Source organism: Pinus tabuliformis, chromosome 3_2, assembly GCF_031772625.1.
Source record: "Pinus tabuliformis cultivar Carrire ecotype Pingquan chromosome 3_2, CPIR1, whole genome shotgun sequence".
Classification (NCBI taxonomy): domain Eukaryota; kingdom Viridiplantae; phylum Streptophyta; class Pinopsida; order Pinales; family Pinaceae; genus Pinus; species Pinus tabuliformis.
The window spans coordinates 502,706,780-502,734,276 of NC_142302.1; the positions used below are offsets into that span (position 1 = coordinate 502,706,780).

At 35.1% G+C, this 27,497-nt stretch overlaps 1 protein-coding gene and 1 pseudogene across 1 annotated transcript; both read left to right on the forward strand.

Moving 5' to 3' along the window:
* The first annotated feature begins 4,745 nt into the window (after positions 1-4,745).
* LOC149181490 (putative pectate lyase 5) lies at positions 4,746-7,999 on the forward strand. The gene is made up of 5 exons (XM_089418326.1): positions 4,746-4,957; positions 6,588-7,224; positions 7,320-7,423; positions 7,547-7,685; positions 7,778-7,999. The coding sequence occupies exons 1-5, from the start codon at positions 4,746-4,748 to the stop codon at positions 7,997-7,999; spliced, it is 1,314 nt and encodes a 437-aa protein (XP_089274452.1).
* A 14,719-nt stretch (positions 8,000-22,718) lies between these two features.
* On the forward strand, positions 22,719-26,534 carry LOC149181491 (ubiquitin-activating enzyme E1 2-like; annotated as a pseudogene).
* Positions 26,535-27,497: the final 963 nt, after the last annotated feature.

Below are 27,497 nucleotides of genomic sequence, written 5' to 3' on the forward strand. Positions count from 1 at the left end.
ACACGATTGGTCGCAGGTGTACTGATGTGGACCGGAGGTGGAACCTGGAAATTTCACCCTGAAAAATCATGTTGACCACTAGAGGGACAAGGTGTTAGGATGATGTGGCAAGATGACATGCGCCCAATGGTTATGTCGTTGGCTGGAAGGGTGGCCCACTATCCACATAATCTTGGAAGCTTCAACTGAAGGGATGAAAGCAAGGCATAGCAAAAGAGTCAGGATGATGTCACCTAATGTCACCCTAGAAGTCCCACCACAGAGGAATGTTGGGGTGGGATAATTGAACATGACAGAAAAATCCTTGCAGGATGGCGTAAGGCAAGTGTGTGGCAGGGCCCACACTGTTGTAGTGGTTCCATTGGCTGGAAACTGGCCCACATGATCATTCAGCCCGATGAATTCATCTCATAAGTTAAAAGGAGGATTCAATTGTAAGTGGCAAGACACCAAAGAGTGAGGTAACATGTCCCTTAGGGACCCACCTAACAAATTAAATGGCACGCAAGGAGATGAATAGATGAGCATTGGGTGTCAGCATTGGGATGATGTTGTGCTGTAGTCACGTGGGTCCATTGGAGAAATGACAGAAGAGAAGGGGGAGGCCCACAAATTCCATGCAAACCCGAAGGTATTACCCTTGAGGTGAAAAGGGATATTAAAACATATGTGCCAGGAAATGGTTATGGGATGACGTGAGCCAACCACATCACGGAGGGTACACCCTATTAGTGGAGAGGAGGTCCCACCTGCCAAGTCATCCCAACGGTTGAACCTGGACATATCGAAAGGAGTAGTAGGAAAAGGTGTCGGGATAATATGGCCAGGTTGATGTGAGTAGGTAGCAGAGGTAATCAACAGGCGGGCTTCGGGCCATTGAGGAGGTGGTGGAGGTGCCCACTGTCCACAAAAGCTAGGTATATAGACCTCGACGATAACTTAGGTGCACACTTTGGGAATTGCCGAGAGAAGTTAAGTGGGGTGAGGTGACTGGTGGAACCCACTTAAGAGGCATAAGGGTTCCATGAATAATGGTGTCGGGTTGGTGCAAAGAGTGGAGGTTGTTGCATTTGACATGGGCCAATAATATGTATATATCTATAATTATACATAAACACACGCAAAGTGGAAGCTCCAATTGCGAGGCTCTTATGATGAGTTAGGAAGCCTAAATGGAGTGTGGATAAGAAATAATAATAATAATAATAATAATATATGCGTTATCCCATTCCTCTGATAGTAAGTCATTGAGGGGTTAGGTATGTTACAATTCTAAATTTTGATTTATCATGAGTTGATAGAGAGAATTGACAACCTTGTTTAAAGTGCAATATATATATCATTAAAATAAATCAATGCCAATTTGCTTTCAATTACTGATATTTATTTATTTGTTGATTTTTTATAATTAAAACATTTTATATAAAAAAAAAATATTTTATTTAATTAAATATTTTATTATTTTATTATTATTAAATATATATTATATTTAAAATATCACATTTCAATTCCATACATTTCCTAAATGATATATAAAAAAATAAAACATAATAAAATATAATAAAAATATACCCAACAACAAAACATGTGGCAAATATCAAATTTATATAAAAACAATTAAAAAAATTCACAATAACTAATTAAAGTCTATTAACACATATATGTTAATATATTACAAGGACATAAACCACTATATTAATACGCAATTTCTAAGATATAAACCATATATATATACACAATATTTCTATATCATTGACTAGTCAAAAAAATCTAATTTATAAATAAGGAAAATATAATTAACACAATAATTAATTTTTTTCATACATACAAAATAATAATAATAATATATTAATTATTAATTTAACATCTCATAAAAATATAACACAAAAACATATTACCAAATTTTCATATACAATTATTCTATGATTTTTCTCAAAAATATATTAAAAAACTATTACAATATAATGTAATACAAAAAACACATACACACTTTCTAACCTAATACATATAACACACTTTCTAGCGTATAACACACATTCTCTTCTAATCTATATGTTAAATATGTATTTTCTTATAATCTATATATAGAAATGTAAAAAAACAAACTAATTAACTACCATTCCTATATAAACATTAATAATCACAATCAATTAAAATTACTACTTTATACATGATATTTTACTCCACACTCTAGGTCTTATATATATGGTTATCCACTTAAAAAGACATATGTTTCACCCTTATCTTCTTTAAGTGATACATATAAGACACATATTACACAAATACCAACACATAATCATAGCCAACATTATATTACATATTTCGTGATATTATCATATGATATCATGGCATCGTCATATTATATATAGATATTTTTTTTTGGTAGGTAAGCACTCATGGGGATTTGAACCAGTTGGAGTGCCTTAACAGTGCACCCATTCACCGTCAATCCAAAGCCCCATAGGCTATTAGATATAGATAATTAAAAACTAGTGCAATTATATTAATAAATGTGTTTTATATATCTTGATAAGCATAATTTATTTTCCACTTTTTAGAAACCACATTATCAATATAATTATGTTAATATTATTATTATAAAACGTAACCCAACTACATAAAATCTAATATTATTAATTTTAAAATAATAAAAACTAATGTAAGCCCACCTAAATAATAAAATCTAAAACTTAATTATTAAAAGTAATAAATTTAATTAATAGAATAAATTCTAAAACCTAAATATTATAAATAATAAACCAATAAAACTTAAAATAATAAAACAAAAGTAATAAAACCTAAAATAATCTAATATTAGACCTACTGAAACAAAATAAAACTCTAAAGTAATAAACTACTAAAACCTAAAATAAAACCTCATGAAACAAAATAAAAACCTAAAATAAACGAGTATAATAAAAAACTAAAGTAAACGAATAAAACTTAAATAATAAACTAATAAAAGCTTAAGTAACTGAAGTAATAATAATAAGAGATTATTTTTTATTAGATTCTCTAAAAAGAAATGCACATTATTATTAGGTCAATAACAACAAATTTGAAATGATTTATATGGGGATGGAATGAAATTTGATACATGTTATGTCACTGAGTTGAAACTGAAAATTTGTTCAGGAACTTTTCATATTATTTATGGGATTGTGTATGGGATGTAAAATATTTTCAAGTTATTTAGCTATTTATTATTTTATCAATTTGTTTATGTTATTTATTGGATTGTATATAAAATAAAAAATTATATTCAAATTATTAAATTTTAGTTATTTATTGTTTTATATATTTTAACGAAAAGAAATTTCTCAAAACTTATTCCAATATAGACGCGCATAAATCTGTACTAGAATCTCAATATAGACGCGCATAAATCTGTACTAGAATTTCAAAATTAAAACGAGTTAAATCTCATGATATAGTCAATTTTAATATCAATTCTGATCGTTCTAATAAAAGCTTGAAAATTTGACCCTAATGTCAGTTCTGATGGATTGAAAGAGATTTTAACCATTTTTAACAAGTTGACCCATGACATAAATTCTCCTTATCAAATTTCCTCCGTGATGCTAAGTGCTCACACTGCAACCGAAAAAATACGATGACTTACACAATGATGCTCTCAGGTCATTTCCTAACCCCATCGCCGAAAATGCATCACACAGGTAACCCTAAGTCTCTTTGAATAGCGTCATCCCACGTACTCATTGTTACGACACAATGAATCACACCGTCCTATGCACTTCAATTGTATGTTGCAAATCTCCTGAATAGTCCACTCATATGAATAAACTTTCCAGAGTTATGAGCCATTTTATGGATAAAAAGCGCCTCTGATAACGGGTCGGCCAGAGACTTTAACCCTTCAGAATGTGCACGGAGTGGACAGTTGAGTGGATTCCCATTTGCTCCGAATAATTTGATAAAAGATAAACCTGTGAGGAACATGTCAACAAATCTCACGTGAATAGCCGCTCTCGGGTCAAAAGTCGTCGTAAATAAATACCTTAAAACACGGGAACAACCCCGTTTATTTTGGGGTTGCATGTGAGGCACACACATATAATGTGCAGTCTTTAGGAACGATTTGAATGCTGGGCAAGGCCAATGATAATTCTCTGTATTGTTGGCTGTTGTGGAAAAGAATTTAGGAATCCTATTATGCCCTTCATTCATATGAATAATACAACCCCTAAAACTATGCCAGAGTGGTGGAATTAAGATTTTGGCCATCCTGGAGTCAAGAATTTTCCCTTATCAATGATGGTGTTTTGAACTGCCGTGATTTTGGGGCATGTCATTCATAGAAGTGATACATGACCGTTTTCTTGGTACAGTTCTCTCACTCACATGGTGGCAACTCTTGGATGACAATTTAGTTGACTAGGTATCAAGACTAATTCCTGTTTCTGCTTATTCTATTCCTTCTTAGGAACTCGTTATTTGTTATATAAAGGGGCGAAGTGTTCATGCAGATTAGTGCACCCGCCCTGAGTTCGGCTCATATTTGGTCATTCCATTTGCAGTCGATTGGTACGTGAGATTCCTTCTGCTGTTATAGATTGTAGGAATTTGCCCAGCAGCATTTCATCTATGATCTTGGCCGCAGAATTGACTGAGTAGAGATCCCGTATTATTGACGAGTTATGTGTATATGATCATAGTTTGATACCGTTGCTGCAGTGTGTGAACTAATTAGAGCGTTGAACGGTTGAACCCCTTCTGTAACCAAAATGCCTGGCTATCGAAGTGCACTCGCATTGTTTGTTTTTCTATGGATTAATTTCGGTATTGGATCCGAGGCGGGCAATAGCTTTAGAATTTTCAAAAAATTGACGGGCACTGTTCCTGGACGGCCGGTGGTGGTAGCTGGGACTAAACGTGGACAACAACATGCAACGAAGTACGTGGAAGAGCCTGATCGAGTAGTTGAAATGGTCGAAAGGTAATTGCTGTAATACAATTATTCTAATAGTGGGAGTTGGCTTGTAATGGCTAAGCTATGTGTTGATCAGATTCATCATCGTTTGTAATAAAGATTTCATTGAATTTTCAAGTGATAAGGCCGTAGTCTATTTGTTTTGTTACTCGTTTCTCCGGCTAATTTTCTGTTTAATTTGCTTAGAATTATTAGGCAAATTCAAGTTTCTAAATCTTTTTTCAAGGTGATAATATATTTATTTTAGATAACACAAATCAATATATGACTTAAAATATTTTGGTGAGAAATTTAAAAGTGTAAAGCTGCTGATATATAGCAAGTTTATATTTAGACAACGTTGATATATACATGGTTGATTGGGATCAAATTTATGTCTATATATAGAGAGTTAATTCCAACTACTTGCTAGCGGTTACAATTGTTCATCCAAGTGTCACAATGACTTAGAGTTTAGTCCAGTTCAGTTGAGTTTCAATTTAGTCATTTATTATTGATGTTTCCTATGATTGATAGTATGAATAAGAGTAGCATCTCTATTCCAAGTTTTCCATTTTTTAGCATAGTATCAAAGAGGATTTTATCTTTTTCATCTAGCATAGTGACATTTTAATTTAAATTTTTGTGGTTGTAATTAAAGAGTAGTGTTGGAGAATCTAATTCCAATTTCCAACTATGTGCTTGTCATAATTATCCATTCAAATGTCATAGTCAACTAGAGTTTAATCCGATTTAATTGAATTACATTCAATCATGTTTCTTATATAATTTAATTGAATTACATTCAATCATGTTTCTTATATAATTTATTCAATCATTTATTATTGATGTTTCTTATATAATTTATTTAATTATTGATAATATTGAAAAAAATAACATCTCTGCTTCACTTATTCCATTTTTAAAATAGACAAAGTAGATATATAGAATGCTGATAGGGATCAAATTTAAGTCGATATATAGCGCTTAGACAAGGCCATATCAGAAAACCCTGATAGGGATCAAATTTACGCCAATTTATAGAGCGGGATCAAATTTACGCTGATATATAACGCTTAGACAACGCCGATATATAGAGCCCTGATAGGATCAAATTTACGCCAATATATAGAGCGCTGATAGGATCAAATTCAAATTCTTTTACATCTGACTGCACGGCGCCGGTTTCTTTTGAGGCAATTGTATATCCACGCCCGCGCTGCAATATAGAACCTTGCCTCAGTCGAGGCCATTATATATTGCGATGCAGAGAACATTGTAGAAGCATTGTTTAATGAGGCAATAAATTTGTGTGGATGGTTAATTTAGGGTAGGAATTTGGTTAGAATTTTTTTGAATAAATTTGATTGTGATAGTGTTTGGATATTTTTTTAAGGTGGAAATGGTATTATTAGTATTAAGAATTTCTATCCAAAATTTTGAAAGTTAACCGAATTTCCAAAAAATTCTGCCAAATTCTCTTAAAATATTACCCGAATTTCATTGGTGGCGGGCTGGAATGCAGGTCAGGCGGGTTCCAGAATGTTCTAGGATTTCTGTCCGTCAGATTTTTCCACAATGGAAATAAGGACGTCAGTGCATAATGTGTTACATAACGGCAGGAGCATTAACACTTTATTTATGGAATGTATTGCAGGAACATTACCAGTTCGAAAAGGGAGCTAAGTTATCTGTCTTGCGGAACGGGGAACCCCATTGACGACTGCTGGCGCTGCGATCCAGATTGGGAAAACAATCGAAAGAGGCTTGCAGACTGCGCCATTGGGTTCGGGAGGAACGCGATTGGAGGGCAGAATGGCAGATTCTATGTGGTGACTGATCCCAACGACTACGATGCGGTCAATCCCAGGCCCGGCACGCTGCGCCATGCCGTTATTCAAACGGAGCCTCTGTGGATCACCTTTGAGAGAGACATGGTCATCCAGCTCAAAGAGGAGCTTATCATGAACAGTTACAAGACAATCGACGGCAGAGGCGCCAATGTCCACATTGCAAACGGCCCTTGCATTACGGTACAGTATGTGAGTCACATTATCATTCACGGGATTCACATCCATGACTGCAAGCCTGCGGGAAATGCCATGGTGAGGGATTCCCCGACACATTACGGGTGGAGAACGATCAGCGATGGAGATGGAGTTTCCATCTTTGGGGCAAGCAATATCTGGGTAGACCATTGCTCCTTGTCAAGCTGCACCGATGGGCTCATCGATGCCATCAGGGGGTCGACTGCAATTACTATTTCAAACAACTTTATGACCCACCATGATAAGGTTTGAATCTGAATTTCAGCTTTGAAATAATAAAGGTTCAAACTTTTCTATCAATGTTCGTCCAGTTAATCTATTTGCTATATTAATTGTTGCAGGTCATGCTTTTGGGCCACAACGACGATTATACTCAGGACGTTAACATGCAAGTAACAGTTGCTTTCAACCATTTCGGAGAAGGACTCGTGCAACGCATGCCCAGGTATCCCAAAACGATCTGAATTCACGTTTTCCATTTGTGTTTAATGTATGGACAATCTCATAAACGATAGAGGTTAGAAGTTTATCTGCAAAAGAAGTTTAATGCACTGGTGCTGAAAAGCAGATGCCGACACGGCTATTTTCATGTGGTGAACAACGATTACACGCAGTGGGAAATGTACGCCATCGGTGGAAGTGCGAACCCAACAATCAACAGCCAAGGCAATCGATTCCTCGCACCCGACTCTCACTCTTCCAAGGAGGTAAGCGTTGCTTCCTCAATTCTGTTCAATTCATTAATGTCAACATGAACATAGTAAGTAGATGTCGTTGATGAATATAAATGAATGAACAGGTGACGAAGCGCGAGTACACATCGGAGAGTGTGTGGAGGCAGTGGAATTGGAGGTCAGAGGGAGACTTGATGTTGAACGGGGCGTTCTTTGTTCCGTCCGGCGCGGGTGCATCGTCCAGCTATATGAAGGCTTCCAGTCTCTCAGCGAGGCCTTCGTCTCTCGTCGCCTCCCTCACAGGGAACGCCGGCGTTCTGACATGCAAGAAAGGCTCTGCATGCTGATTCCAACAATACAATGCAGACGACCACCTTAAATTTCCCTGCCTCTCTGAATTGGCTCTACTTTCCTTCTTTGTGTTATAACAGCAGTACTGAGGTCAATTAATGTGACGAAGCTCATCTACCTTCCAGCCTGGGCGTCCATGAATGGACCCCTCTTCTCCTCTTCATGGAGGCTAACGGGCAAGTGAAGACGCCTTGTAGAATTGTCGTTTGCGTTAACAATTTGTAGTGAGAAGCAAACAAGTTTGCTTGTCTTATTTTAATCAATCCGTACGCGCAAGAATTTCCGTATTTCATCTTCTCGTTAGCATGAAATATTTCCGTATATGGTTTTTCAGTTTAGCATGAACTGTATTTATGTTATTTTCTTTTTGGAGTTGAATATGGGATAGAGTTGAGATTATCCAAGGTGCGAGGAATGTTAATACGATGAGAGGGGTAAGGAATGTTAATAGGAGTAGAGAAATTTGGAAGGAAATAATCAAGTCAACGTGGACAATTAAATATAATCAAAATTTGAATTTGAATTTCTATTGTAGCAAGAGATTAAATTTAAGAAAAAAATTTGCATTAACATAAATGTCCTAGAACAATGGCATAGTAAATCTTTCCCCTTCTCACTCTCTCCACATCCTATCACTCTCTCCACATCCTACGCTTTACTATATGACATTTGATAAAATTGGAAAAAAAAAAAACTTGAGAAAGAGGTGCTCATTTGAATATAACACTAGGCTCACAGGCATTTCTAGACAAATTTGGCTACTATGTGAAGCTCCTTTGAAATGTAGGTATCTTTTTTCATTGTATAAAGACAAGCTACCAAGCAATGCTCATTGTATAAAGTCATTTCATAGGTTAAAATAAGAAGCTCATAAAAGTAATACTCTTTGAGCAACCAATGATATTTTTATTGGACATTGCATACCATGACTATATATATGGGTGGGGGTGAGGAGGGGTACGGGGGGAAGTCACATTAATATTTACAGAGTAATGAAAAGACAAAAAAAACTAGATTGCACATAGTTCAGGTGTTTGTAAGCAATTACCTTGATTAAAGTTCTACATAATATCAAGTTGGCCAATCATCTAACTAACTGCTTAGTAATCCAAAAATTCATATACAAGATTTGGCACTATTTTATTATCAATAGGTTGCATTCAAAGTGAGCACTTGGAACATCTCGAAATTGATTTTAAAACATCTCTAGAATGAGTGAATAATAATAAAGACTAATTTGTGTACAAGCTACGAGAGGTGTAGGAGAGTATAGTGGCAACAAATTCCCATATCAAGATAATGTCATTATAAGGACATACTTTGCAATTTCCGTAAAAAATTGTCAATACAGAGGCATAAAGTTGCTATCAATTCACTAAGAAAAAGAATATACAAATGAGAGCATCAACTTGTCCTTGTTACTTTACCTCGGTATTCCTTCCACCACAGTACAAAATCCAAGCTTACAAATTTTCCAATCATTGTCAATTAGTGTCATTAGAGTTCATGGAAGAAATCTCAGGTTTCTAATACAAAATATATTTGAGATATGTAGTTCCATCGTGTTAGTAATAGTAAGAAAAATGTGTACTCTAATTTTAATACAAAATGAAATGAGATTATAAAACATATGTATTAAAGTAAAAATTTGCACACTGCTGCTTTACAATAGTTGAAAATTGCATTATAAATAAATAAATGCTCTTAAAAGGATATTTTAATAAAAATAGGAACTAAACTACACCCTCACTTTAACATTGAATGGTCTCCACAGTTAACAAAAGATTGCTTCCTATAGATACAGGGAATAGAGCAAATGGAGAGAAGGTCAAGCATGTCATGGATTCTACACTTAAATATGACTCTCAACATAATAATAAGTCAAAATTTGGGAGCAATATCTCCCATAAAATATGAGCAAGTTGTATAGCTTGGTAGCCTTCTCAATTTGTGATGCAGCTCAGTTGCGTCAAGAGAATCAAATATATTCTTCATCCTGGGTCACAAATCAGAATTTGCTTCTACACATGCAAGAGCAATATAAAATATAAAATACATCAAGTACTTATCTTGGCATGGAGTGATGGATCTACAATTCTTGATAGTGGGTGTGATGTAACCAAAATGAACTTGGCACCAACTACCCATTCTCTACACCATTAACCTATGTGAATTCACATTCACATTTCAATTCATTCCTTAACGATTCACAACACTTCATGATCATCTTGATAAAAAGAACTCACCCAATGAAATATAATATAATTTATGTGAAGCACTCACTATCTCACCACTCATTCTCACTCCTTCCACTAAGCATCTCCTCTTCCATAAGATCATCTACTTACATTTCAATTCAGCATAAAATAATACCACTTTCTTTCTTAGGAAATAAACACTCAACCTATTTATTTGATAAACTCTTTTTCGCATACAAATTTCATTTTCTTATTAAATGGCGTCTCCCCTAATTTCCATGCTTAATTTATTTATGTCCAATGAAATTTCCCATGCTACACTAAGGGTCTACCATACACTAGAGCGAAGATCCATGCTATGTTCAGAGATTTCAGGGTCAAGTTTGCCCAATTCAACTTAACACAGATTCAATTCAAACTATAACAATAAAACCCCAAGTCTCATAATTTATCATATGTAGGGTGTTTGTGAGTGGCTGGGCAAGTTTATATTCAATCTCGATTTCCAAGGCTCTCGATTTCCAAGACACAATTATTAATGAATTGAATCCCAAAACATCTTGTTCACGCCTCTTTTGAAGTTCAACAAAGTTTGAATTTCATATCTGCACCACCATACTAAAAATAACATCCACAATCATTTGACCAAGAGCTAAATGATTTATTGAAGGACTAAATTCTACTCCGAATGAGAATTCTAACTGGAATCAATTCACACCAAATTCACAACTCGGGTGCTCGATTTCATCTCTTCAATGCAATTTTCCCACACTTTTTAACATAGAAAGCCAATTATATTTTTTGTGCTTCTGAGAGGAGCATCGTCCATGGCACCCTTTCAATTTTCAAACATAGCTTGGAACATTCCTATGATATGCAATCTATAAGGCAGATAAAATGACAATCACGCAACTATGCACAGATTCATAAGACAATTTTGACAGGAAATATGCATCACAAAATACACCTATAATTTCAACCGATGATTCTCACATATGTAAACAAAATTCTTCATACAAGAAAATATAGTGAAAACAGTTAGAGGAAACTTACCGAGAGTTCGAAGAATTGGGCTTGAAAGGCTATTATAAGAAAGATTAAGAGTGGCTGACAACAAAGTAAGGTTATAGACATCTTAGAACTGATTTGGGTTTTATTTGCAATGCACTTCTTAGGTAGGCCTTGTATAACCCTTCCTGTTTCAAAAATCGGTTTCAGTGTTCGATCTTGGTGCATCCTTGACACTACTACACCACCACACCTACTTCAAAGTCAATTACATCCCATGCAGAGTGACATGTTTCTAAGGGCAAGCTTGGAAGTCGAATTCTCCACTTCAAGCCTCTGCCCTGAGTGTCGAAATTCTCTCGAGCATGTGTAGGTGACGAAGGATATCATCAACTTGGGTAACTGCAGCGAAGTACTAGATATGGTAGAATTTCAACTCCGAGTGCTTGAGATAAATGTCAGTTTTTAAGTAGAGGGAGAGATGAAATTAGGCGCTTTCGATTGGCCAGGGTGAACAGTGTTTTCTCACCCAAATCCCACAAAGGAAAGGCATAAATATAAAGTTTACAATTATGAATTGTATTTAGTTATAAAAAATATTGTTTTTATTAATTTTTTTTAATGTGAATTTAACTAACTAAAAAAGTATCTCTATAATTTTCAATCCAATTGCATGCCTCGTCATTTTATTTTCTTAAATATTTTGTGTGTAGCACATTTTTCAACACAACGCCAATAGTTAAAATATTGTCTAGTACAATGCTTATGCCTAGTTTCATTTGTGTTTTTCACTTGGCTCATTTCATCGCTATCAATAGAACGTTATCGAGTTCGGATATTGTAAGATGTACTGATGAACAACCCAGATCCTCATTTTTAGTTCCGCTAATGAGTCTGTGGCGATCTCTCATAAGACCACTCACTAGCTCTTCGGTTCAGACGTGACTACCTCACTGGCCCAAACACGCTCTTCACACGCACTTAGATAAATGAACTTGAAATCCTCTTCACCCCTAATTCGATTTCCTTATTGTTCACTTCTAGTAATATTTATTCAAGTTATGTAGTAGATATCGCTTATTTTTGGCAAGTACCAACGATTAGGCTTGGACAGCGAGTTAACTCAAGATGACCATAATAATTAACACGTCTCAATGTTTAACTGTGTGTTCATGTTTGGAATTTCCATTACTGTGCTAAAATACATAAGAGGGTTCAATTTTCTATACCTCCAAGACTTACATTCCTTATATTATGAGGATAATTGTTCTGGGGCTCCTTGTGCTTCATAAAATTACTCCATAGATTGTACTAATTATCTTTGAAGAGATCCATAGATTCCTTAATAATAATATAGATGGAAATTAATAGAGAATCTTCATTTTGTTCCGCTCTCAATTCCAAGAAATTTTAAGAACGGACTGAAGAAGACGGATGGAGGTAGAAAGTTAATGTAATTTTCTATCTGTCCAAGAATTACATTTTTAATATTATGAAGGAACGTTGTTCTTGGGATTGTTGTATTTCAAAATATTGTTACTCACATTGTACCTAATCATCTATGACAACCAAAGATCCAAAACAAGTGTGGATTTGAACTCATTGCATTGAATTTTGTTTTTAGTATGTCAACTCTAAAATGAAATCTTCATGCCCTGTGCTATGAAACAAAACAAAATATTCATGAAGAAGTACTAGTATAAGATCAAATTGCAAACATACTTGGATATAACATTATTGTACATATTAAAAAATGAATGCATATTAATTGTTCAACATCGATACAACTTGAAAATATACAATTCTTTGGTATAAGAGAATCAGAGCTATATTACCAAAATTATCGAAAAGGGAACTCACAATGGAATTTCATAAATGATACTTATTTTTATAACCAATATATATTTTTCAAAAAATGGCATCCTCCTAGATCCCAAATTTAGGGAAGTTTCAACTCCCTTTATCATTCCTCCCACCCAAAGCATTTGCAGGGCACTCTAGCATTCTTCCATTATGATCCACATTTATAATAAAACTCATAACCAAATTCGAAGCAACACAACCACAACATGTTTCAACTCTCATTGTGCTTTGAATACATAAACAACACCCCATATATTTCTTGCTTGCAATGAACAACAAATTGAAATGAAAGATTCACTTAATCCCTGGAAAAGAGAAGGAAAATTAGTGGTTGTCAAAACACTAAATTTGCCTAAGCTAGACATAATTAAAAAAAAAAACTCTGCTAAGCCATGGCCCACTAGTAATTAGCTTCGATCTTCAATTGAAATAATAATTTATCCATGTACAAACATCAAAGAGACCAAATCCTACTGCTAAGGTTAATGGTCTCTTTTTCAAACTGGAACAATAAAACAATTATGGTAAGGGATGTGAAGGAACGCCATTTTTTCGATTGGAAACAACTATATTTATCAAAAACAAGTCACAAAATCCCAACTTAAAGGAAATTACATTTGTTAAACAAGTATGCATTTTACCAGTTTACCGACTTGCAATTCATGTGACAACATCCATCCATTCTTTCAACAACTTGTCCACATTTCTCACACCGTTACCATTCTTTCTCTTTGGTGAGCCTAAATAACATCAAATCATCTTTTCCTTCTCGAAAGGCGACAATTTCTCCAAGTCAGTGCAATCCAAACCTGTATGCCATGGGACACAATATTGAGCACATAATAACATTTTTCATTTAGGGCATTCTGAGCTTTTAATACCAACAATAGCTACCCCCCTTAAGCTTCCTTCTTCAACCACATCCTTTAACAAAAGTGTCAAGCAATCTTTGAAAGGGAAATAAAACATCTAGGAACTTGGAATCTCTGCTTCCGCTAATGCCAAACACCATTCCTCAAGGGTTTGTTTCAGAAGAATCAATTGACACTATTGAGGCACTCAAGTGCTCGCTGCAACTGGGCTCAGGGAAATGGATGGTCACCAAATTTTCTTGCAATTTTCTATGATATGTAGTGTTATAGTGTTTTCTCCTCGAAGGTGTATGAAAAGGAAACACTTAAGACTGTGGATGAAAAATAGTCTGAACAATATAAATTGCTGCTAAATATTGTAGATCTGCAGCAAATGATAGAATCAAAACCTACTAAAGTCCTGATCTATGCTACAATCATAGTTAAACAACAAAATGAAACAGTAATAATAACTCCAATAATCCAATGGAAACTAGATATACAAAGAATACATTTTATTATAACACCTGTGAAGGGAACAAATAAATGTTAGTCCCCCTCTATGGGATGGGTTATTGGCTATCCTCAAACGTCTTTAGCTTGTGTAGATTCTCTCTCCTCTATAATGTGTAAACCCAACAAATAGAGTGTTTGAGCTCAATGGGAACTCAAGTGGAAAAAATGGTGTGCGAGAGCGATAATAATCAGAGTTACAATAGTGAGTGCAACAATGAAAATAATCAAAAGTGAATAATGAATGGAAAACGCTTCTATTTATAACAAAATATTAGGTTATCCTCAAATAATGAGAAATAATAAAATATTATTAATCCCATTCTCAAAATAACCACTTGAAATATTTTATTATATTTGGTCAGGAGGGAAAAAATATTTAAACTTTTATTTAAAAATAATAAATAAATAAATGATTTATTTATCATCTCAAGAAATATGGGTAAGGAATAATAAGCAAATAATGGTTTATTTAATTATTCCTAAGGGATTTAGTCAAACTTGACAAGGAATAATAATTAATTAGTGATTGATTAATTATTCCTAGAGAAAAATAAGAGAATTAATAATTTATCTGTCGATTTTTCATAACTGGTTCAAACATGACAAGGAATATTAATTAAACAATGGTTTAATTAATTATTCCTGGAAGATAATTAAATAAATAGTGATTTATTTAATTATTTTTCATGGTTTTAATTATAAATTACTTTAACAAATGTGGTTTATTAAGTAATTTCTCACAGTAAAAGCAATTTTACTATGGTAAAATTGGCCTTACATGGTGTACTTTGATCCATCTAGTAAATTAGGCTAGATGATCAATTTTTTGGTGATAACAAATTTCCCCCCAATGTACGAGTGTTAGGATCAAAAACGTATGACCAAAGTATGTTGTAAAGACACAATCACTAGACAACAAAGTGGAGTCAGAGAGAGAGAGAGAGAGAGAGATACCAATAGAGCTGAAGTGAAAGAGGATAGGGACAGAGGGGGTGAGACCAATGAAAGTATCCTTTTATGTTGTGGCACTAGATCTCAGTGAGGCAGGGGAGGCATACCTATACCTGCTGAGATGACTTAGTACAAAAATAATGATGTGCCCAGAAACATAAAACTGAGCAATGAAGTACATGTTGAATGGTACATGACACGTTGGCATAACTGAGCCAGAAAATAATACAACATGTCCCATATACATAATGCACCTGGAAAAACATGAGCCATGAATGAATACAATAATATTTGAGTACATTAGATAAAATGGCCCTTCCCTAAAAATTATGGGTGGGAGGGAGGGTAGGACAACCGAAGAAGCCTTCTTGAATAGGGAAGGGCTCTGCAAAACTGAATGGATCATCTAAAGGAGATGAGCATGCTATGCACACTATGATCGGTAGGAACCAAAACCATCAAATATGCATAATTTCATTTGAGGTTGTAGCATTATATGGAGGCATTCGAGCATGTGGGGGGCAAACTAAAGGGCCACCGCTCATGAGGTTTGAAACATCTCACACACACCCAAGAATCACTGGTACAATCTGCTGCATCAATGGACCATCAAGTGTATGAATCGCGAACATGAAACAACCAAGTCAAAGGGAAATGATTAGTCCCTTTGCTTAATCTGAGACGTCGAACAAGAATGGAAGCTGAAACCAAGATACAATGCCCTTTAGGCCGTTCTTCTCGAATAAATGAGTTGATGTCGACAGAATAGGGCTTGCGATAGGTAAGGCAGTGAGGATCGTCAAATAAGGCACGAGGGAAAATAGTAATGTGAATGATTGTTAAATTATGGTATGTTCTATGCTTAAAGCAGTTTACTTATTTTCTTTAATATTATCTACAGATTAGCAATCATGCATAAAGTAAAGTGCAGATAGAACATTAAACGATCAACATAAAACAAGCCAAGACAAGAGACACAAGATGTGGCAGCTAGCCAGGGACAAACCCCAATATGGGGAAACCCTTTGATCAAATCTTCTTTTATCTTCAATAGTTCAGCAGAGAGAAATAGTATAAAATTTGATTTCTAAAATTTTATATCAGCAATAGCAAACCCTAGATCAGCAAAGTCAAACTTAGTCAAATGAGTGGAAATTGACCTCCAATATGCTTAGTCAATTTCCAGTCAACTTGCCCTTGAACATCCTAAAGAAGCAGCCCTAGAACAACCCCAAAAATTCAGTCAAAGTGCAGATTTTTGAAGTTGACTACAACCCTAAACTAGGGCAGTCAATACCGGTCAAATCTAACGTCAGATCACGTTGATTTTTGTGCCAAAAATTGCAACCTGCCTAGGAGAGGCAACCACATCCAATCCACACTTCTTGGAAGGTCAATGTTGGTCAATGCTGGTCAAAGATGACTTGTTGTCCTATTTATGCATCCTCTTTACCCTAGGACGTCTTCCTTTTAGCCACATGTGTGAGAAAGAGGGAGAGACTCTTTCTGCGCAGGAGAGAGAGAAATATGTGTGTGATGATGAAGTGTCCAAATGAGGAGAATGCTCCTTGTATTTATATGAAAAACGTTGAGGTTGAATAAACATGACTGTTGGGCTTCTGAGCCTACATAAGTTACTCGCCGACTTTGACAATTTTTCCATAATATGAATAAATTCATATCTCCATAAATACTTATCGGAATTGGATGATATTTATATCAATCCTACACCTCTTGATGAGAGGAATCTAGGAAAAATATCAGTAGTCACAAATAAGGTGATCCACATGGAGTTTGCTCCTAGTTTCCAATTTTAACACTCCCTCCCAACTAGGGAGAACTCCATCAACAATCCATCTGATTGTTGCTACTATTCATCCATCAAATGCACTGCCCTATACAACTTGTCCCATGCTCTGATTTATTCTGCTTTGCTTTGCTCTTCTTTGCTCTGCTCGGCTCTTGCTTGAACTATGAAGAAGAAGAAATGACTGAGGATGTCTCATACCATCCTCCATTGACCCAAAGTCAGTCTTAGAGTGTGTACCACTCTCACTGATCCAAGATCAGTATCATTGATCCAAAATCAATGGAGGTCATCCTAGTATAGGGAGTATGGTAGATACAACGATGCATCCATCGATAGTACTACTATGGTCCCTATCCTCATTTCCCTGCTCATTGATCAGATGAGAGGTACTTCCCATGAGCCCCAAACTGCATGGGTAGGATGCCTCGACAGGAGAACAAATCATCCTATTAGTGGATGCCATGGAGAACAAATCATCCTAGCCCACAGGAAAATGAATCATCCTATCCACAGTCTCCACGGAGAATGAATCATCTTGGCCCACAGGAGAACGAATCATTCTGTCCATAGTTGCCAAAGAGAACGAATCATCCTGGCCCATAGGAGAATGGATCATCTTATCCACAGTCGCCACAGAGAACGAATCATCCTGGCCCACAAGAGAATGAATCATCATATCCATAGTTGCCACGGGGTATTGCAGGGAAAAGGTTGAACCTCTTTACCCTACACATAGTGTACCACCAGGGGATCATGAGTTGCCCTGTGGTCACATGTCACTCCAAGAAGTACCTGTTGCCCCCCTGGAGCTCCTAGAGCTTAATACATCATACTTGACCCTCATAAGAGGGTCTCTGAACGACACCAAGTCGTTCTCGAAAAGTCAAGAATTTGACCTTTCCCAGGGGCTTTGTCAAAATATCAGTGATCTGTTCATCTGTACCAATATGTTGGAGCCTTATAGCTCCCCGCTACACCATATCTCGAATATAGTGGTACCTGATATCAATATGATTTGAGCAATCATGGAATACGAGATTCTCTAATAAACGAATCCTGCTCTGGTTATCACATAGGATCATGGTGGTATCCAATGTAAATCCAAACAGCTCACTGAAGAGATTTCGCAACCAGATTGCCTCGCAGGAGGCCATACTGGCAGCAATGTACTCTGCCTCAGTGGTGCTCAAAGCTACCAACTTCTGCTTCCTGCTCATCTAGGATATCAAGGCAGATCCCAAAGAGAAGCAACACCCAGAGGTGCTCTTACGGTCCACCACACTGCCTGCCCAATCAACATCAGTATATCCAAGTAGTCTAACATCTCCAACAGTGTATCTTAACCCATGAGTAATTGTGCCATGAAGATATCTCAACAGATTCTTGGCACCAATCCAATGTGTGTGGTGAGGTTCAACCATATGTTGACTAAATGTGTTGACTGCAAAGAATATATCCGAACGAGAGTTCACCAAGAACATCAATGCTCCAACGAGTTGATGATACTCGGTAGAATTTCGTAACACAGGTCCAGCAGTAGTAAAGCTTAACTTCTTGAAGTCAAGTTCCATTGGGGTGGTTACGGGCTTGCAGTCCACCATACCAAATCTTTCCAATATTTTCACCACATATTTTCCTTGAGATAGGAAAATCTCCCCTGGCTTCTGCCAGACTTCCAGTCCTAAGAAGTAGTGCATAAGTCCTAGGTTATTAATTAAATATTATTAATATTTATTAACGCTATTAATATCTATTAACATTAATAATATTGATTTATTAACATTATTAACATTTATTAATTAGTTTAATATATTAATTAATTTATATAGCAATTAATTAATATATTAATTATTATTAATAAATATAAATAAATAAATATATAATAAATGAATAATTCATAATAAATGAATAAATATATCATAATAAAAGGTACTATTTTAATTATTGATATTAATTATTAAGGGTGTCGTAATATTAATTAGTATTAATTATCATGTATTATTATTAATATTAACTTCTGTTTATCAATTATTAAGTGGTTATTAATTAAATATTATTAATATTTATTAAGGCTATTAATATCTATTAACATTAATAATATTGATTTATTAACATTATTAACATTTATTAATTAGTTTAATATATTAATTAATTTATATAGCAATTAATTAATATATTAATTATTATTAATATTAATTACTGTTAATTAATTATTAGGTGATTATTAATTTAATATCATTTATATTTATTAACATTATTAACATTTATTTATATTAATAATCTTAATATATTAATTAATTCATATAGCAATTAATTGATATATTAATTATTATTAATATTAATTACTCTTAATTAATTATTAAATGATCATTAATTAATTAAATATTATTAATATTTATTAACATTATTAATTAAGTATTATTAATATTTTAACCCTATTAATATCTATTAACATTATTAAATATTGATTTATTAACATTTATTAATATTAATTAGTTTAATATATTAATTTTTTTTTCTCAGTAAAATTAAACTATTTTTATTGAGTAAAATATAGTACAATCATGAGAGACAAGAAACCGGCAGACCGGAAATGATGAAACTATCAACCTCGGTCCCGGAGAAGGAGTGAACCAAACACGGAGCTACAATAAATAACTTGAGAGCAAAAACTGACTATTACCCCACAGGGGCGATAACCTCAACACGGTGTTTTTTTCCTTTCTTTTTATTGACTTTTATCCAGCCATCCTGGGGAGTATGAGCTAAAACAACTTGAAGACTGGAATTCTCCATCAAGGGGATCTCCTTATCTGATTCAAAAGAGGAGGTCTCATGGATGTGTTTCTGGGAGATTGCTGTGACAGTGGTGTGCACAAGAGTATCTGAGGACGGATCCATCGTCTGAGGAGCCTGATTCGGTTCTGAATCACTCTCCTCATCTTCCGAGCTTACTGCTGGCGGTGGAGAACAAGGGGTCCAACGCTTGGGTTTGGTCTTTGCAAAGTTGCCCTTTTTCGATTTTGCAGGCAATGATGGGCAGGAATTCTGTAGGTGCCCTGTTAGGTGACAGTGGCGGCAGCGGAAGGCAGTGTTTTCGTAATCCAGGTTCTGGGTCCAGACAGAGTCATTGATCTTGAGATTGATTTGCTCTGGCAGTCCCTTGCTTAGATCTAGCTCCACACATATTCTAGCATAAGTGTAGAGACCTTGTTGTTCCCGCCTGTAATCTCCCATTAAAAAGCTGCCCAAGGTGTTGCCTATGCTCCTATAGACTGTTGTATGCCACAGGTGAACTGGAAAGTTTGGAAGTCTGATCCAGACAGGGGCTTTGGTAATGACTGCAGAAGCTGGGTCAAAATCTGAGAACCATGGAGTTATGAAGAGTCCTGTTGTACCCATGAACCAAGGACCTTCTTCTAAGGCCTTTTCATAGTGCTTAGGACTGTCGAACAGAACTATAAAATATCCTTTTGAGCAGAAGAAAACCTTGCAATGGTGAGTCCAGTTGTCATTGATCCAGTCATAAAGGTCCTTAGAGCGAGGCCACAGCCCATTGAATCTACAAATGATAGCCCTTTCAGCAAATCTTTGAATGTCATCTTCAAGTTCAGAGTGGGAGATCTCAACAGAGGGGACCTCCTCTAACTTGTCAACCAGAAAAGGCTTAGGTTTGGGAGGTTCAGGGGAGATGGGTATCTCAGAGCGTACAACAGCTTTGTAGGAGTAGGGAGGAGCTGAAGAAGATTGACCTGCAGCGCCCCCTCTCAAACGAAGGGAAAACACTAAAGAGCTATTATTTTTTATGCTGTAAGAAGAGAGGGGAAGAGGATAATCAAGTTGTTTACCTTGAAATATAAATCTCTGTAGGGCAAAGGGGATCTCGAATCGGTGTTCTAGATTTATTTTGAGATTCTGCACCAGATCTGAAGGGTGTACCCATTGCAGAGTGGTCTTGCCTGAGATCTGTATGATTTGAACCTGAAAGGGGGCAGAGAAATTTTCTGAAACTTTCTGAAGCAGAACAGGCTCAGAGGCTTTTGGGTCTCCTATCTCTTGACGCACTGGAGGCAGAGGGGGAGGAAAAAGCTTCTGCCGATGGTAGCTTACACTCCAGCCCAGATCCGCTGCAAAGGAATTCTTTCGCGCCGGAGACTCTGACAGAGATCTCATTTTCAGGTTCGCACTATCAGGGGTTTCAGACTGTGAAATTTCTGAAACGGCTTTGGAGGTATCAGGCAATGAACATGAAGGCGGAGTCAGGGGCAATGCCACCATAATCTCCAGATCCGAGAATAGTGATGGCGCATCAGGCGTTCCGTTCTCCATATGGGCATTCTCATCCGATAGCTTCTTCGTGCTTTCTGCGGGAGAAGAAGGGCACCAGATCGTGAAGGGATCGGTGCCATTTCGGTGGGTTCTCTTCTTTCTTTCGCTAAGGGAGAATAAATCCGCCTTCCTCTTGTATCCGCCATTGCTGAGCCTCTGCAAGCGATTTGGCAGCGATTTTTCGAAGAGCAGCTTGTGTAACTTGCTGCGGGAAAGCCTGGGGAGTTTCTCCATAGGCGGGAGAAGGCGGCGAGCTAACGGAACTCTGCAAACCCTAGACCAGACCTTCACACCTGTCCGCGGCTCCAATACCATAGAATTTCTTCTTAATGTTCTAATCGTGAAAGCCAGTTTAATATATTAATTAATTTATATAGAAATTAATTAATATATTAATTATTATTAATATTAATATATTTCTAAATAAAAATTTAAATAATTTTAAATATTAATACAATACACTAATTTAATCATTAAGGTTATGAATTAATATATTAACTCTTCAATAAATATTAATATATAAATCTCAACAGTAAAAATAATAATAATAATAATAATAATAAATAAATAAATAAAATTAATAAAATTAATAAATAAATAAATTAAATTAAAAATAAATATTCCAGCCGAGATTGTGCTGATCCTTAAATTTATTATCCTCATTATTATTTATTTCCTTCTAAGCAGCTCTTCTTTTATCATCATTCATAAGTCCTGATGATGGATCCCAGTTGGGATTTGAAACGTTGACATAAAAATGGTTCAGACTGTGTGTTCTCCGGTAACTAAGTCAAAAGATACAAACCACAGATCTCTTAAATCCAATCCATAATTTTGTCAGGTGGGTAGGAAAGGTGAACTTCCTCTTTCATAATAGGAGGTTCATAGGGCTTGAGATGATTAACATTAACCACATTGTGGAGGCAAAGCTGACAATGCAAATATAAATGACATGCATTCACAACAACCTGCTTCAGAGTAGTATAGGAACCATAGTAGATGGGCTTGAGTTTATGATGACACTTCCCCTTAAAACATATTTTGTCTAAATAAAATTAGACTCAATCACCTATGTAAAATTGTACAAACAATTGATTTCTATTATGGAGTTATTTGTAGCAACTCGAGGAAGTTTGAAGAGAATCAAATACTTGTGAATGGATGTTATCCAATTTCTAAACAAAGGAGGATGTCATGTGCTTCTTCTTGCACTGGTGATGGGAGACAACTAGAGGAAGAGATTTGGGAAGCTTATATGGGGCCAACCATTGGTAACCATAACAACCTAATTATATCTATGTTGTAGGACATGAAAATAAGAATTGCACTGTTTATTTTTGGTGTAGTGAACACAAAGGGCTTGTAATAGGCAACAATTTATTACTTAGGTCTAAACATTTGGTTTTTGTCTTGGAGTGATTTATAGCAAGCCTAGGGGGTGTGAACATCATCAAATACTTGGGAATGGATGCAAGCCAACTTCTAAACAAAGAAGGATGCCTTGTGCTGCTTCTTGTGTTGGTGATGGGAGATAACTAGAGGAAGAGAGATGGGCAGCATGTAAGGGCCAACCACTGGTAACCATAACAACCAGATTATAAATGTGCTTTATGACATGGAAAGAAGAACCCCACTGTTTATTTTTGGTGTAGAAACACATAGGGCTTGTACCAAACTACAATTTATTACTTTGATCTACCCATTTATTCATTTGAAAATGAAAGGCAATAGCGAAATGAAGTTGGCAACCCAATAACTGTTGAAATATCTTCTAAAAGGTGTTATAATCATGTGAGAGTAAACCTTTGCATACAAGTCTTCAAACCACTGGTAACCATAACAACCCGATTATAAATGTTCTTTATGACATGGAAAGAAGAATCCCACTGTTTATTTTTGGCGTAGAAACACATAGGGGTTGTACCAACCTGCAATTTATTACTTTGATCTACCCATTTATTCATTTGAAAATGAAATGCAATAGTGAAATGAAGATGACAACCCAATAACCGTAAAAATATCTTTTAAAATGTGTTATAATCATGTGAGAGTAAAACTTTGCATACAAGTCTCAAGGGAAGGATTTCATTGTTGATATTGTTTTACATGCCTGATTGTCTGAATTCTCTATTTCCTCCATTTTTTCTCAACTAAATGAAGCTCACAACCCAATAACTATTCAAATATCTTCTAAAAGGTGTTATAATCATGTGAGGGTAAACCTTTTCATACAGGTCTTCAGGGAAGGATTTCACTGTTGATATTGTTTTTCATGCCTAATTGGCCCAATTCTCTCTTTCCTCCATTGTTTCTTGAAGAGAGTGAATGGACCAACTTCAATCACTAGTAATAGTCTTCTCCTAGTTTTTGTTTATGTATTGTTCTCATAATTCATATAAATTATTTTTTTCCTTACATCATTTTTTTTGTAAATGTATTCAAACATTTTGCAAATGGTTCCCATAAGTGTTGAATCCCATGGAAGCTATGTTGGTGGAATCATTGGGCAGGAGGTTGTAAAATCTTGTTATGAAAAATTTCATCCAATTTTGCAAGTTTTATTTCTTTGGTACCCTACTTACTCTTTTTATGTATTTCTCTTAAATATAAATGGAAGTGTGCCCTTTTATATAGGTCAGGAAGGGCAAGGTAGAAGAGAATTCAATTATTTATTGTCTAATATAAATTTCTATATTCCTACTTGTGTCGTTCTTCTATTTCGATTCATTGGAATCTCTTCCTATAGAACCCCTTGGGCTAGAGGATGTGAGACCTTTGAATAGTCGTTATGATGCTCAAATTTCTGTATTTGGAAAAAAGGTGCATAAAAAGTTGGAAGATGCAAAATTATTTGTTGTGGGGGATGGTGCTCTGGGATGTGAGCTTCTAAAGAACTTAGATTCATGGGAGCCAGGGAAAGCGGACTATAACAGATGATGACATTATTGAGAAGAGAAATTGAGAAGAGAAATCTTAGTAGACAATTCCTCTTTCAGGATTGGAATTTTTTGCAGGAAATGTCAAGAGTGGTAGCATCAATATCCAAAGAAATCAACCCACATTTACAAGTTCAAGCAATGGAGAATCGTGTGATCCCAGATACTGAAAATGTCTTTTGTGATTCGTTCTAGAATGGTGAGGTTGATGTTTATTTGAATACTTTGGACAATGTTAATGTCAGGCTGTATGTAGATTCAATGTGTGTTTACTTCTAGAATCCATTGCTAGTTAGAACACTAGGAACTAGGTGCAACACCCAAATGGATATCCCTCACTTTACTGAGAACTATGGAGCATCACGAGATCCCCCTGAAAAGAAGGCACCCATGTGCACACTTCATTCATTTCCACATAATATTTACCATCGTCTCACATGGAAAATGTTTAAATTTGAAGGTTTGTTAGACAAAAATCCAGCTGAGGAAATTTTTTATTTTATTTTAAAATTAGAAGAATTCTATCCCACTACTGAGAACTATGGAGCATCACAAGATCCACTCGAAAATTAGGCACCCAACTGCACACTTCATTCATTTCCACATAATATTCATCATCATCTCACATCGGAAATGTCTAAATTTGAAGGTCTGTTAGACAAAAATCCAATTGAGGCAAATGTTTTTATAGTAAAATTAGAAGAATACATAGCATCAATCAAGTTTGCAGGGGATACTAAGGCCCGAGAACTTCTAGAGTCTATTGTCGATTGTTTGGTTTCACACAAATGTCTAACATTTAAAGATTAAGTCTCTTGGGCTAGATTCAGGTAAGTAATTAAACCCCCTTCATTTTTCACTTCCATTCCCCTTATATGACTATATACTTTTCATTTCCACATTGCATTGCAACAAATATTAACACAATTTACTATCTACAAAAATATCAAATTTCGGTAAACTATATTTGTAAATCACTAACTCATTTGAGGATTTAGGTTTGAGGATTTATTTCCAAATCGTGTGAAGCAACTTACTTTCAACTTCCCTGATGATGCAACTACAAGAGAAGGTGCACCATTCTAGTCTTCTCCTAAGCATTTCCCAAAGCCCCTCCACTTTTCTTCCCATGATCCTTGTCACATGTCCCTGATTCTTACAACCTCCATTTTAAAAGCTAATACATATGGCATTACCATTCCCATTCTAGTCTTCTCCTAAGCATTTCCCAAAGCCCCTCCACTTTTCTTCCCATGATCCCAGTCACATGTCCCTGATTCTTACAACCTCCATTTTAAAAGCTAATACATATGGCATTACCATTCCCAATTGGAATTCAAATCCAAATTCAATCATATTGGCATATGTGGTTGATAAAGTTCATATTCTAGTTTTCAAGCCAAAAAAGGGATGAAGATTGTCACAGATGAGAGAGCTACATATGTGAACCCTTCTTCTACATTGTATGATGATGATGATAATGATGATGATGAACAGATTGACAAATTCATCGCCACACTGCAACATGGTGTTCAAAATCTACCTTCAAGCTTTCACATGAGTCCTATTAAGTTTGAAAAGGTATTCTCTAACTTTCCTCATTAATGATCCCTATTATCCTCTACTAATTACACAACTTATCCTCCCTTAAATAAAATATTTCAATTCAAAATTATCCATTGGAAGAAATATTAGTCTAAAATTTTGGTTATTTCTTCATTGCAATGTAGGATGATGATACAAACTTAAATAAAATATTTCAATTCAAAAGTATCCATTGGAAGAAAAATTAGTTTAAAATTTTGGTTAATTTCTTCATTGCAATGTAGGATGATGATACAAATTATCACATGGATTTGATCATTGGACTTGCTAATATGTGAGCAAGGAACTATAACATACCTGAGGTGGATAATCTCAAGGCCATAACTCTTACTACCTTAAGTGTCATACTTCTTATGATTAGTATGCATGAGATAATAAAACCAAATCTCAAGGCCATACTTCTTACTACATTAAGTGTCATACTTCTTATGATTAGTATGCATGAGATAATAAAACCAGTATAACCACCATTGGCTAGATAGATTGGCAAAATTCTTCTTAGACCAAAGTTGCACAATTACATGGGATATTGCTTAAAACTATATTTAACGACCTTTTAAAGTCATTTGGGAAATCCCAATTGGGATGAACATTAGTGGCATAACATATGAACAATATTTTTTTATTTGAGACAGTATCTACTCCAAATACAATATGAATGGACAATGGCCAAATCTAAATTGTTAATTAAATGATTGATAATTTTAAGTCTTATGTATGTAAATTACTTTACAATTGAATATCAAATATTTTATTTATTTATTAAGAAAGTATCATAGTTGAATAACAATCAATTTGTTAAACTTAGTTAGAAAGCACTAAAAATAAATTAAAAATAACAAAAACAAGTGATACTATATGTCTAGAAAAAACACATAGGTCATTATTAATATGGAACTTGCATTAAGAATATAATTGTGTTTTACATTGACAGTAGGGTTCTACTCATTATTAATCAAGTATGTATATGTATTAGAAAGAATACGATATTAATGTCTACCATGGATGTCTGTGTTAATTATGGTCTCCACATTATTAGATTAATTTGTCTCTTAACTTTTGTAATCACACTAAGATTGTCTAATGCAAGCAAGTGACGTTAAACAATCACAAGGAGCTCCCTCTTTGTGTCACACTTGAAATTATTTTAAACGAACTCCGTCTTTGTGTCACACTTGAAATTATTTTAAACGAACTCCCTCTTTGTGTCACACTTGAAATTATGTCAAATGCTCCAACAACTAAAGAAAGTACAAATTATGTCAAATGCTCCAACAACTAAAGCAAGTACTACATGTCTATGTTCATATTTTAAGCTTCTTCATAATAATGTATTAACACATATTAATAAACTATTATACCAATTTTTTTTATATTTTTATATTTTTTAATTTGAGTTTTAATTGAAAGAAAATGATTCAAAACCA